Source organism: Peromyscus eremicus, chromosome 1, assembly GCF_949786415.1.
Source record: "Peromyscus eremicus chromosome 1, PerEre_H2_v1, whole genome shotgun sequence".
NCBI classification, from domain to species: domain Eukaryota; kingdom Metazoa; phylum Chordata; class Mammalia; order Rodentia; family Cricetidae; genus Peromyscus; species Peromyscus eremicus.
Genome location: NC_081416.1, coordinates 14801406 through 14814660, shown reverse-complemented (window position 1 = coordinate 14814660; position 13255 = coordinate 14801406). Strand labels below are relative to the sequence as shown.

General features: G+C 53.1%; 1 protein-coding gene and 1 long non-coding RNA gene across 4 annotated transcripts in view; one reads left to right on the top strand and one right to left on the bottom strand.

The window, feature by feature from the left end:
• Window positions 1-13255, bottom strand: part of Sh3pxd2a (SH3 and PX domains 2A) — a 130114-nt gene that overhangs the window by 76477 nt on the left and 40382 nt on the right. The window contains exon 1 of one of the 3 annotated variants that reach the window (XM_059256767.1): window positions 4157-4338. The exons of 1 other annotated variant lie outside the window; for it this stretch is intronic. Coding sequence is in view for 1 of the 2 variants with exons in the window: in XM_059256753.1 (XP_059112736.1) it covers window positions 175-290 (116 nt within the window). In the remaining variant the exon portion in view is untranslated. Of the gene's footprint in view, window positions 1-174; window positions 315-4156; window positions 4339-13255 lie in introns of those variants that run through there. One more of the 3 variants, XM_059256753.1, reaches the window with a different exon arrangement.
• On the top strand, window positions 1951-8917 carry LOC131905992 (uncharacterized). Its single transcript, XR_009378089.1, has 2 exons — window positions 1951-2529; window positions 8523-8917. It is a non-coding gene; the product is annotated as an uncharacterized LOC131905992 (long non-coding RNA).

Here is a 13255-nt window from a genome sequence, read left to right as displayed (position 1 = left end):
TGATGCCGCGGCTCAGCGAGCCGCGCGCTCCGCAGTTGCACGCACTGCGCGTTGCGATACCCGCCCGCCGCCCGGCAGCCCGGCCTCCCAACGGCAGGACCAGCCTCCTCGCCCCGCCCTGCCGCTCCGCAGCCCGCACCCCGACCGCGCCCCAGCCTGCCCAAAGGGGCTCACCTTTCCCTAATCCTCGATAGATTCAAGAGAACTATCAGATTCCAGCGGGCCTGCCAAACAGGGAAACTGAGGCTACCAGGAGGGTGGGTGATCGCTAGAGCCCAGGCTCTGACCATTTTGCGTTGCTAGCCTGGTAGCGACTTCCCCAGCACGCTCTCATTCCTGCAATTAGTTTGTTTGACCCTTTGATTCAATGCCGTCCTCCCCCACCCACCCACGGCGCCCTTAAGGCACACTAGCTGCTTTAAACCACTCCATCTTTTGGGACTGGCACAAGTAATGGGCAAACATGGCCTGCAGGAACATAGCACCTGTAGTTCTTTTTCTTTAAAGGCTGACACTGGGCCTTCTCTTGTGGGCACTCTGCAGAGGTGCCTAGGAAGCTGGGAGTGGTAGGAATGGAGACTGAGCTTCTAAAGGGAGCACTGGGTTCTAATCTGTCACTTAAAATAACTGCTGGTACCCATAGTCAGATAGCCCCTCCCACCTTCCTTCTGCCCTGAATGGACAGCTTGGAGTCTGCCCAGCTCTGCTCTCTGGGTTCCCGAAGACCTACGCTCAGTATCAGGCAGAGGCAGGCTCCCCAAAGCTGGCTGTTCCTCCTGTACCTTCCATTCATTCCCCCAATCTCGTGGAATTCCTAAAATCTGCATTCTGATAATGCTCAAGGAACAGCACAGAAGCCAGCTTGGGACTTATCTGGAGACAAGAGGAACTGCCCTCCTGGGGGACCAAAGAAAATGCCACTTGCTACCTATTTTTGGCCAAGCAAACTAGCTAGCTGGATCTGCTCCCTGGAGGAGGGTCTCATTGAGGAGGGCAGGCAGGCAGCCCGTAGGAGAGACTCTCAGATTCAGATCCCTGAGATCCTGAAGGAAATGGCCTTAGGCCTGGGAAGCTGCACTTCTTGTTTCTACTGAGATAACCTCACTATGTAGTCCAGGCTGGCCTTGAACTTTTGCATGCCTCTGCCTCCTGAGGGCTGGAATGAACGGCACGTGCCTCCCCTCCTTCTTGTCCAGTTTGGAACCCCCCAGTGAATGAGATGAGGCTCATTCACGGCCCACCAGCACCACCCATTGTGAGGAAGGGCTTGTGGTTCAGAGGTCCCCGGGAAGAATAAAAGCTGCAGGGCCCGTGGGCAGAGGGTTGCACTGTCGGGAAGGGTGGAGAGCAGGGCTTGGCACACAAATGTGCATCTCTCAGAGCGAGGACTCTCATCCTGCTCCCTTCATGTGCTGGCTAGTTTTATGTCAACTTGACACAAGACAGAATCATCAGAGAGGAGGGAGCCTCAACTGAGAAAAGGCCTCCAGAAGATCAGGCTGCAGGCAAGCCTGTAGGGCATTTTCTTAATTAGTGATTGATGGGGGAGGGCCCAGCCATGGTGGGTGGGGCCATCTCTGGGATGATGGTCCTGGGTTCTATACCAAAGCAGGCTGAGCAAGCCCTGACAAACAAGCCAATAAGCAGCTCCCCTCCACGGCCTCTGCTTCAGCTCCTGCCTCCAGCCCTGTTTGAGTTCCTGTCCTGACTTCCTTCAGTGATGTGGAAGAGTGAGCCAAATAAACCCTTTCCTCCCCAATTCACTCATGGTGTTTCATGAGGAATAGTACCCAAACTAGGACACTTGCTGAAGCAGAAGGAAAGCTGGCAGAGACTGAGCCCTAGCCCGCCTCCCAGTGCCCCCTTGATGTTCAGATGCAGGGAGAACTCCCAGCAGGGAAAGGATTATTATGTAGTGGCTGTCTCCCACCCAGAGAGGAATTCTTTCCTCCGGGGCTGACCGAGGGGAAGGGCAGGACATGGCTGGCAATTCAGAGCACCATTCTCCCAAAGGGCTTGCTGGGTTCTAGAACTCCACAGTCCACTGGCCATTCCCAAGGCTGCCAGTGGCCAAGCAGGAGCGGCTCTCTCGCTTCCATGGCTACCTTCTCCATGCTGAAGGCTGCCTGAGACTGTCTTTGCGTCAGCAGCACCAGTGAGGAGGCAGGCAAGCTGTCCTCATGGGACGGAGGAACGAAGGAATGAGGCATATGTCACCAAGCACCACACTGGTGAAGCTCAGGCTGACCGTTCGACAGAATCATCTAGAACGCTGGCTAGAAATCCAGGGTGGAGCCACCCACACCTACTTGGTTGTCTTGTGTTTCCAACAAGCTTCCTTGGGATCCTGAGGCTGGGCCAGGGTTTCGTAAGCACCGGGGCCCCAGCCACTCCCTCCGGATAGCTGTGTGAAGTAGGAGCAATGTGTTCGAATTTCCCGAAAAGCTTACAGACAGGACCTCGGGCCTTGTCCCACCATCGGAGTCTGGAGCCCCCCCACCCAGGGTTCCTGGATCTCTCTCCTTTCAGGTGAGAAGGGCAGGGCCAAAATCAGTCAATGGGTGGCTGTGGTTGGGTTGGGCCCCAAACCGGGAACTCTGATGAGCTCTGAGGCTACACACAGACTCTCAAGCCCCACCCTCCTGGAGCTGTGGGTGCAGGAGTAGAGGGCAGAACCCTGGGGCCTGACAAACCCCTGGGTAGAAGGGGAGACTGAGTCACAAATGAACTACGGTAGGGTGGCAGTTAGAGGAATCCATAAGGTGCCTGGCCTCCAGCCCAGGAAGGCTCTGCCCTAATAGGAAATTCTCGGAGGTTTCCGGTTGGGCACCTTTCAGCAAAGCCACTTGGTATTTTTAACTGCTGAATGCGCTGAGAAGCAGCTTAGGTATCTGGGACTCCCCCATCCCTCACATACCAGACTACGAAAAGGCAGGACTCCCCCACCGCAGGCACACCCACCTCTCAATCAGTTCTGGCCTGACAGGAGAGCGGGGACCCTCTGTTGGGGTCAGATTTCCCCCGTCACTCAATTGGGGTCTTCCGTTGGTGATGAGAGTCACTGCCCCGACAACGTTCCCCTCCCTGGAAGTCACAGTCTAGCCTGCCTCTGACCTGCTGCTGAGTCACTAAGTCCCAGGGAGCCACAGGAAGGAACAGAGGAGGGAGGGCGAGGCTAGCATCTCCCTTTCGTGATGCCAGAAGCTAATGTAATTGGAAAGGCCTCCCAGGCTCCATCAGGCTGTCGAGCCTTCTAGCTGGCCAGGGGTGACTAAGACCACAGGCACCGACTGTACTAAGGAAACTGGAACACGGTGCTGGTGGGGAGCACACGGGGGCCAGTGTTCCCCCGTGGCCCACAGGGTGAACTGTAGGAGAGAAGGCTGAGTTCCCCCTTCAGTTCTCTGTGTCTGCAAAAGGAGTCACACTGTTTATCTCTGGGCCCTTTCTGGGGAGATGCAACTGAGCTCACACGAGGCCAAAGCCTCTGGTTCAAAGCTAGGCTGCTTGCTGTGGTGGTGACCCTGAACTACTTCAGTCCTGAACTTCTCCACCCAGAGGACGAGGACAGCCACAGCCAGTCACAGTCACAGAATGAGGACAGCCACAGAACCAAGGCTTTGGGGAGGATGGAGTATACAGTGTTGTTGCACAGACTATTCTGGAAGCCAAGCAACAGCCACCCCTGAGAGTTCAGTGAGTGGAGGACCCAACCAGTACGTGCAGCACCGTTCTGTGGGCTGGGGTCCCCAGGGTGAATAAAAAGGAGAAAGTCAGCTGGGTAAGCATTCATTTCTCTCTGTCTCCTGTGTGTGGATACATTGTAACAGGGGCTTCAAGATGAGGCCCTGGACTTGCCCACCTCATGGGCTGTACCTGTGAGCCCAAAGAAACCTTTAAATTGCTTTTTCTGTGGGATTTTATCACAGCCTGAGGAAAAGTAAAACAAAACAGTTCCTCTCCCTATACCACACTCTTGGAGATTCCTAGCATTTGGTCTTCAGTGCTGAGGCAGGTGGAGCTGATGTTAACCCACTTTACAGATGGGGAGACTAAGGTCCTAAGGGATCCTGGGGTTAGACAGATAGTCCTGACCCACAATGCTCCAGTGGGACTGCACCAGGGCCAAGAACTGGACTGCAAAAAGAGGACATACCACCAGCCGGCTTTGGACTCTTGCTGGGAAAAGGAGGTGGTCACCCCTGTCCATCAAGGTTATCAGCATCAAAGGGAAGCTAGGAAGAGTAGCTGAGGCAGGGGAGTGAAGAGTCAGGGGAGTCGAGTTCTGGGGTGGCTGTGAGGAAGGTTGCCGTATCCTTGGTAGGCAGAATCTGGCAGCAGCCACAGCCTCTTCCCTCTCTCCTTCCTTCCCATCAGTGAGCGCCTTGGCACGGGCACAAGCCCGCACTTCCATCCCAACGCTGTCTGCTGGCTGACTTTGGCTGCATGGCCTGGGGTGCCCGTCTGCAGGTCCTCGGCTGCTGCTAAGACCTGCTCAGGAGAAGCAGACTCCGTGGCAGATGGCTGGCTTGGGGTGACTTTGAGAGCTAGGACACAGGCACTCCTTAGACTAGGTGGACTGGGAAGACTGCATCGGATATAACCTTGGCTGAGAAGGACTCAATCCAGTCCAGCAGAGACTGTGGTGATCTCAACCACGCACCATCCTGTAAGCTTTGGAAGCTGCTGCCGTGTGACCTCAGGGCCCTTATAGGCAGGCACGAGGGAACCTGGTTCACAGGTCTGTGGTGCAGGTCTGTGACGCAGGCGGGTACCAACGGTACACAATCCAAGGTGGGAGCTAACATTCCCAGACAATCAACACTTCAAGCACAACAGAGATCCTGGGCTGAAGGAGGGTGCCCTCAAAGACAAGGCCCTTTTAATCCCAGGACAGGACAGGAACAAGGGGAAGGCTCTAGAAGCAGGGACAAGCAGCTCACAACAAAGGAAAAATGGATCTGGTAATGTGTGAACAGGTGGTCTGGTGAAGGGCCAGGATGGATGGAGTTTGAAGGTCAGCTGTGAAATCCAGGAGGGATCAGGGGCAAGGGGGACGTGCTCAGGAAACTTTTGGGACTAGGAAAGGGAGATAACTAGAAGATGGAGGCAGGAGAGAGGCTGTGACAGTGTGGCCCTAAATCAACTAACCTAGTTCTGGGCTCGGCTCTGCCGTCAGGATGGGTGGCCTGGACAAGCCACTTAAACTTTCTGTTTTCAATCGGGTGTTGTAGAACATCCCTGCATTTGCTATTGGAAGACAGGGGAAAGAGAATTGGGATCAAAAAGCTTTTTTAATTAATTAAAGAGTGCTGGGGTGTTTTTTTGGAGGCCATCTCATGTAGGCCAGGCTAGCCCTTAAATACACTATGTAGTTGAGGATGACTCTGAACTCCTGATCCTCTTGTCTGTGCCTGCAAAGTGCTGAGATCACAGGGGCACCTACCATTCCCAGCACCTACCATTCCCAGAATCCTACCATTCCCAGAATCCTACCATTCCCAGCATCTACCATTCCCAGAATCCTACCATTCCCAGCCAAACTAACACTTTTCAAGTGACAAGCCTTCATCTGTCAGTGAGCGCCGAACTTGCTGTGACAGATCTCACCAAGCGCTTCTAAAGGGTAGAACTGACTAGAAACCATTCAAGTCATTTATGGTTAAGGGTGTTTTGTGAAATGTCAGTTTCAGTAATCTGTCTACCTGTTTGTCTGTCTACCTGTTTGTCTGTCTGTCTACCTGTTTGTTTGTCTGTCTCCCTGTGTTGTCTCCCTGTGAGATCTTCTTCTTCTCCTTCTCTTCTTTTTGTTTTTTGTTTTTTTTGTTTTGTTTTGTTTTGTTTTTTGGAGACAGGGTTTCTCTGTGTAACCTCCTTGGCTATCCTGGAACCCACTCTGTAAACCAGGCTGGCCTCAAACTCACAGAGATCCACCTGGCTCTACCTCCCGAGTGCTGGGATAAAGGCATGTGCCACCACCCCTCAGCTGAGATGCGTTTCTTAATTGGCAGGGGCATTTTAAAAACACTGACGAGTTCTCTGGGTTTCCATTCCTCCACTTCTAGAAGGAGGCTACTCTGAGTAGCAGACAGAGCTGCTGCGAGACTCTGATTCTGCAAGAGAGTCACAGAGAAAGAAGGAGCATGTTCTTCTAGAAGCAAACGAGAGTATCTGAGCAAAGGGACCCCGGGGCAGCTGAGGTCTGCAGAGCTCTGGGAGCTGTCTACCACCCCCCCACCCCCCACCCCTGCCCCATAGCCTGGAGCTGGGTTTCTGTTCTGACTTTTGAAAGCTTTTGCACAGCATGGTCTCAAGAGGCAGCGACCTCCAGGCAAAACAGAGGGAGCATGGATGCCATTCTATGCCCCCATTTGTGTCCTGGTCTAAATTGCCGCACTGAAGGCTCTTGTGTCCAACAAGAATCTGGCCTTTCTCCGCAGGGCCTGCCTTTTCCAGGGTTCTGAGAATGGGCCCCATTGTGACCATGTGGATTGCCCAGAGAGGCCAGATTCCTGCTCTGGGGGAAAAAGCTGAATTCCTCGGGGGAAGAAAGGGGTCTTGGGTCCTCCAGCCTGTGTCCTAGAGGGGCTGGATGCTATGACCATCATAGACCTCAGAAGACACTCCCCACCAGAGAGAGAGACAGATTTTGCTTTGTCTCCTGAGCTTCCCAAAGAGTCTCTGCTGCTCTGTCCACAGAGAAAAGTCCAAGTGCTGTCTCCTGCCTCCTCTGGCTTGGCCCACCACAGTGGGCACAGGCTCTGCATGTGGCTGACACTCAGGCATGGCTCCACAATGCCTGGGCCTCAGAGCAACTAGCGAGGAGAGAGATGGGTTCAAAGCCTGGTCCAGCCATCTGCCTGCCACTCTGTAGCTCCATGAACCTTCAGTTATAAAGGAGCTAAACCAATTCTTGCTTTGCCACATCATGGGGGTCAAGATGGACAATGTGCAAAGCTCTTAGCATGGTATTCGGCTAAGGTGGAAAAGACTGGAACATGGGAAAGATTCCAACTGAAAGCGTGGCCTCACAAGAAGGGCTTAATCTGCAGTGGGGGGGGGGAGGGTGGCCCCCCTGGTGGCAACAGAGCTGTAAGACCCTGGCCCCTTCACACACCATGCCAACTTAGGGTCATGAGCACAAACAGACCTGATTCTTCCTATGCCCCTTCCAAGGAGTCCCACCCAGTGGAAGACTCTGACAAGCAGTCTATGAACGAGGCCGGGGAGGAAGAATCACAAAGCTGACCTCCTAGGAAAGGCCCACTGCCATGGAGTAGTACAAGTTCCCCCTTAGGGTACCTGACATCCTGTTACCAACTTGGCCGGCTACCTCTTGGCCATAGGTGATTCATGGATTTCTAAAGGATGTAGAAGAGTTAGGGACAAAATACAGTGATGAGGTTCAACTATGAAGTCCCCATAGAGGATGTCAAAGAGGCCCTTCCACGTTTGGAGGCATTCTCTGTCCTTTGTTCATGTATCCTACATCCATCCATCCTCCAACTGTCATCCATGTTCCATCCATTTTACATTATCCACTAACCACCCATCCATGTCGATCTGTTAACCACTCATCCATGTCCATATGTCAACCACCCATCCATGTTCATCCGTCAATCACCCATCCATGTCCATCTGTCAACTACCCATCCATGTCCATCTGTCAACCACCCATCCATGTCCATCTGTCAATCACCCATCCATGTCCATCTGTCAACCACCTATCCATGTCTATCCACTAACCACCCATTCATGTTGATCTATCAACCACCCATCCATGTCCATCTGTCAACCACCCATCCATGTCCATCTGTCAACTACCCATCCATGTCCATCTATCAACTACCAATCCATCTTCCATCTTCTACCTTTCATCTATCACACATCTGTTATCTATCCAGCGTCCACTCTTCACCCACATCTTAACTGAGAAGTTGTCATGGACTTGTTCCCATGCCTGAAGCAGGAGTGTGACCAAAGAAACACTGTCTTGCCTTAAAGTGCACACCATCTAGTTAGTAAGTGAAGACAGACATCTAAGGAAAGAAAGCAAAGGGAACTCAAACTGTGATTGGACACCATAAAGCTTTGTCAAGACTTTACTGTGTGGGGCTGAAGAGATGGCTCAGAGGTTAAGAGCACTGGCTGCTTTTCCAGAGGTCCTTTTCCAGAGGTCCACCACATGGTGGCTCACAGCCATCTATAATGAGATCTGGTGCCCTCTTCTGGTGTGCAGGCAGAATAATACTGTATACATAAGAAAAAAAATCTTAAAAAAAAAAAAAGGAAGTTTACTGTATAGGAATTCCCAGGGTAGGTGGGGAGGTCAGAGTGGCCTGGGGTGGTCTGGGAGAGCTGCTTAGAAGAGGGAGGCACTGGGGCTTTAAAGCAGACAAGAGGAAACTTGGGGTGACGCGGTGCATGAACACAGGGGCAGGGGAGGGGCAGGGGCAGGAAGGGATTCTAGAGGAGGACCACAGGGGCTACTGACTTCTTTACTGACCAGCTCTTCCCTACAGCTCTTGCTGTGGAGAAGTTTCCTCCTAGACTGAAACATTCCATCCTGCAGAGACGCTCCTTCAGACAGAAAGTAAGGAACTCAAAGAGCTTCAGGAAGTTCCTGAAACTGACCAGACTCACTAGGCCCCTCCCTCCAAGAGTAAACAGCAAAGAGAGCCACTCCCAGACAAGCCAAACCACAAACAAGAAAGATATTGGGCAAGCAGCCTGGAGCCACCTAAAAGGACATTCTTCAACCTGTTAGCTGCCTGAAGGCTGCCTCCAGCTTTGAGCTGTCACCCATGCTGGGGTGGGCTTTGGTGATACAGCTGTCTGTGAGTCATTTCTGCTCCTGTAAGTAATCCCTCACCCACATTTCTGTAAGTAACCCCAATAAAACTCACTGGTTTACCAAGTTGGACTATGGTAGTATCTGTCATGGGCTCACTATCTGGGGTGAATAGATAATGTGTTCTGTCTCCTCAGGAAAAAAATCTGTCACACACAGCTCTGAACGTCATTATTTCCAAAGTGATGAGACTCAGAGGACACACTTCCCTGGAGGGAGAAAGAGTAAGTGAATGGGCATAATAAAGAATTGAGTTAGCTTCCAGGCCCAGTTCAGCTCAACCCTCCTTCCCCTCCATCTCCACTGCGGGCCACTCTGCACTGGCCCAGTGGATATCCGGATGGAGGCTTTTCAGGGGAGCCAAGATCCACAGGCAGGCTGTTAACAGCATCTGGGACAGATGGCCAAAGGTAGGCACTGAGGGAAGATGGGGAGGTTAGGGCTGCTAGAGAGGACAAGCCTGGGAGGGATGTGGGGAAAGTAGCCAGGCTGAAGTGATGGGCCATTTTCACAGACAGGAAGAAATTCAGGCTCTGTGGGTAAAGCCACTTTGCCAAGACCACAGGACTGCTGGGTCACAGAATTGGGCCCCCAAGGCACCTGGGATATGGCTGTTCCTACTGCTTTCCTAGTCCTCAGGAATCCATCCCCTCTGCTGTGAGCCCGAAAGGCCTCTTGAGGGCTCCTGGATCCCAGGCAACAGGAATGAATGCCAAGTCTAGATGTCTTCACTGTGGCAGGCCAAGAGGCGGACTTAATGAGGCAGCTCCACAAAGGGGCAGGCGGCCGCCACATTGCACACAGTGGGCTCGAAATGCAGGCCAGGCGCTCACGGCCAAGGGTCTGTGTTGCTGGGGAACAGCTTGGGGGCTTCCCAATGACTCAACAACTGTGTGCGCTACATTTCTGGGCATGCCTAAGTGGAAAAGGCTTGCTGGGACTCTGATGGACCCCAACGGCCGGTCCAGCATTGGGGTCATAAGACCTAGGTTTCAGGTCTAGCTTTGCCGGAACAGGCAGTACCAGCCTTTTCTGTGCCTCAGTTTCCAGGATTAAACTGGGTTCCATCAGCTCTGGGTCTCATACAGACCTGCTTCCCTCTGGCTCTGCCTAGACAGGGGCAGGAATGGTGGCAGGCACTACTGAGCCACCCTCCCCATCCCCAGTAAACACTGCTTTCTCAAAGGTGGGGGGATGCGGAAGAATCCATCATTAATGTCACTGTTACCAATCCCCTCATGGAGAAGATCCTTGCATTTGTCAAGTGCTTCCACCATGCAGCTTCCAAACCATGTCCTTGTCCTGGACAGTGCCTGTGTGGTAGAGGTGCTCAACCCCATTTTATACAGGTCTATCACAAGGCTGCTCTCCACCACAGCCCTCCCTGTAGATGGGCCCCAAGGATTCTCCAAGGTTCCTGCCCTCCGGGACCGGGAATCTTGGAATCTGTTAGACCTCTTCCTGCTCAGCCACTGTACCTGGCACACCAGCAGTTCAGCGTGGGCATGCTGGCCTCTTCTAGGCGGCAGGGACCTCAAGCCCTGAGGCAGTGCCAGTCTAGTCTCTGCTAGGTAGGGGTCAACCTTCTTGGTAGCACCAACTAGCTGCTCTTCTCAGTATCTGCTGAGTACCACTGGATGCCAGTGAGTACCCACTGGATGCCAGGCTCGAGGGCCTCAGGTTGAAAACCACACACTCACCCCTTGCCTCTGGGGAATGGAGGACCTGGGGATGAGAGCTGGGAGGAAGATGCCGAGGTGGCCGTGACAAAGAAGGGAAGAGAGGTAAATTGGGGTGATGGGCTGAACGGAGAGGAGAGCTGGGTGAGAGGGCCCCGAGGTCAGAGCTGGGGAGGTAGGCTCCCCAGGAATAGGTCCCTGGTGGGGCTTAGAGAGTTACCCTTAGCACAGTGGAAGGTCACTCATGCTTTACTCACTCAGACCTTTGGAGCACCCTCCCATTGCTGTGCACCAGTGGGCTCTGTGTGGGCTGAAGGGGAGCTGGGCACTCCTGCAGTCAGGCGGGCCAGCCTGTGCATGGAGCTACTGCTTCCTACAGAGTCGATACTATTAACACTGCCTGTCTCCCTCCTTCCCGCTGGGGTCCTCCCCCACAGGAACTGCAAGAGCTGGGTGTTGTAGTGGGTAGCCATTCCAGCTTTGATCTGGAAGTTCCAACCCCCATTGAGACTTCGGCAACGCCTACAAGGCCGGGCCAAGGGAGGCGCCTGGAGATCCGAGATCTGGATGGGCCAGCACTCTCTCTCGGTTCCGGGACCCTGGACGGCGGAGGTGGGCCAAGCAGAGCTCCAGAGAACACCGCTGGACTGCGATACACCTTCCCCAGATCCCGCGACCTACCTATCCCTTCATTTGTAAGTTACGCCATTAAATAAATCTCCTTTTAACTACGTGGAGTGGCCTTAATAATTTCACCAATAGGGTGTGACATACGACAAGCCAAGATACCATCTCTCTTGGGGTTACTTTGTCTCAAGTGGTATTCACAAGGTCCTTGGAGTCACTAGGTCTGGATCCGATGGTACACAGACATACATGCAAGCAAAATACCCATAAAATAATTAATAATAATAATAATACAAGTTTCAGAGAGAGTGGTAAAAACGCTCTGAAACTGGATTGCGGTGATGGTCGCACATCTGGAACTGTGCCACTAATCATCAAATCAGTCGTCCACTTAAAGCAATTTGAAAGGCTGGATGCAGCTTAGTGGTAGAGCACTTGCTGAGTACACGCAAGGCGCTGGGTTCCATACCCTGAACCATAAGAAGAAAGTGAATTTGATAATATGTAAATTATACACCGTCAAGGTCACGTGGGAGAAGCCCCGCCCTCTGACCCTCACCATTGAGCTAGGCTCTTGGGGCTAACAGCCTGTCAATGGAGATTCTAGGCTGGGTGGGACCTGAAGTCACCTGGACACACTCCGGACCACCACTCCCAGGGACAACTGAGCTGGCAACCTGCTAGAGAGCAGGATGGGACTGATTATGGTTGGTGGGAGGAGGACTAGATTTTTCTGGGAGCTTCCAGGAACAGGCTCCCTGTGGCTGACAGCATCCACCAGATGGCGCCCATCCTCAGAGCGTCATCTCAGAGCAAGACCCAGGGGCTCTGGAGGCCAGAGGAAAGGTCTCCGGAAGCACCTTTAGGGTCTCCATAGACATGCGCCTTTTGGATGGGGGTATAGCCAGTTGCCTTATTTGTAGAAGGGATCGCTAGCTTCACACTAATAGTTAAAACAGAACCATTGCAGGTGGCTGTAATACTCTGTGTCACCACCAGGTGGCAAGATACACACACACACACACACACAGAGATCTGAAGCGAGGCACTGATTCCAAGCATCCCAGTTAGGCCAGTTAGCTTACAGACTTCTAAGGGAAGCATCCCAGTTAGCCCAGTTAGCTTACAGACTTCTAAGGGAAAGGATCATGGGGTTTTCACAGAGCTTGTCCCTTGATCTGGGGCTGTGCCTATTAGTTTTCCAGTTCTCACAGCCATTAGACGTGAGTTGTTGCACACTTGGACCACTGCAATAACCACTTACTCTGACACAGGATATCCTCTCCAAGGGAAACCCAGAGGTCCCAGATTCTGTCACCATATCTGATGCCAAAGTGTCAATGTAGCTAGTTACTGCCTTGCACCCACCTCCTCTCAGAACGCTTCTTCCTAAGTCCCCTTTGGAGACAGCCTCTTTGCTGAGGTTTTCTGTGACTTCCTCTGGCCTGGTGCCTCCTGCTACCTACTTGAGTAGCTTGCTCTACCTCAGTCTCGTCTTGAATGCCCTCTCCTTACGGAAGCCTCTGGCCACATGACCAGGCTAGCCTGTCACTGTGGGTGGCCCTGAACTTACGAACCTACACAACTACTTCTCCCTGCCCGACTGGATTGATCAGCAGCTGTCACTGTTACAGGGGCCTTGGGACTTACACAGCTCTTAGGTACCACGTGGGTGGAGGAGGAGCTGGGGTTCGGCTGGCACCCGTGATGCTCCGATACCTTTCACAGGGTGAACCCATCCCCTGTGTGCGCCTTCCTCCCTCAAACCGTGAGTTCCCTTGGCAAGGACTAAGCTGCGCCTCAGACTTCAGCCCCCGGCCTCACGCTGTAAATGGTCAGCTGGTGGAGAGCTTCCTGTCTGGTGTCAGCAGAGAAAGCCGGCCACAGGAGCCTGAGACCAGTTAAAGTTCAGTTCTGACTGGACTGTCCCTGAGAGGTCACCATCCAGGGAGTTACATCCAGAGTAGCCAGCAATGGTGAGAAAAAGGCTTTGGGGTCTGAGGGGAAAGGGGCTCACCTGTCTAGCCGGAGATGCCTGCAGGGCGGAGCTCACCTATCCAGCTGGTGATGCCTGGGAGGGGGGCTCATTTTTCCAGCT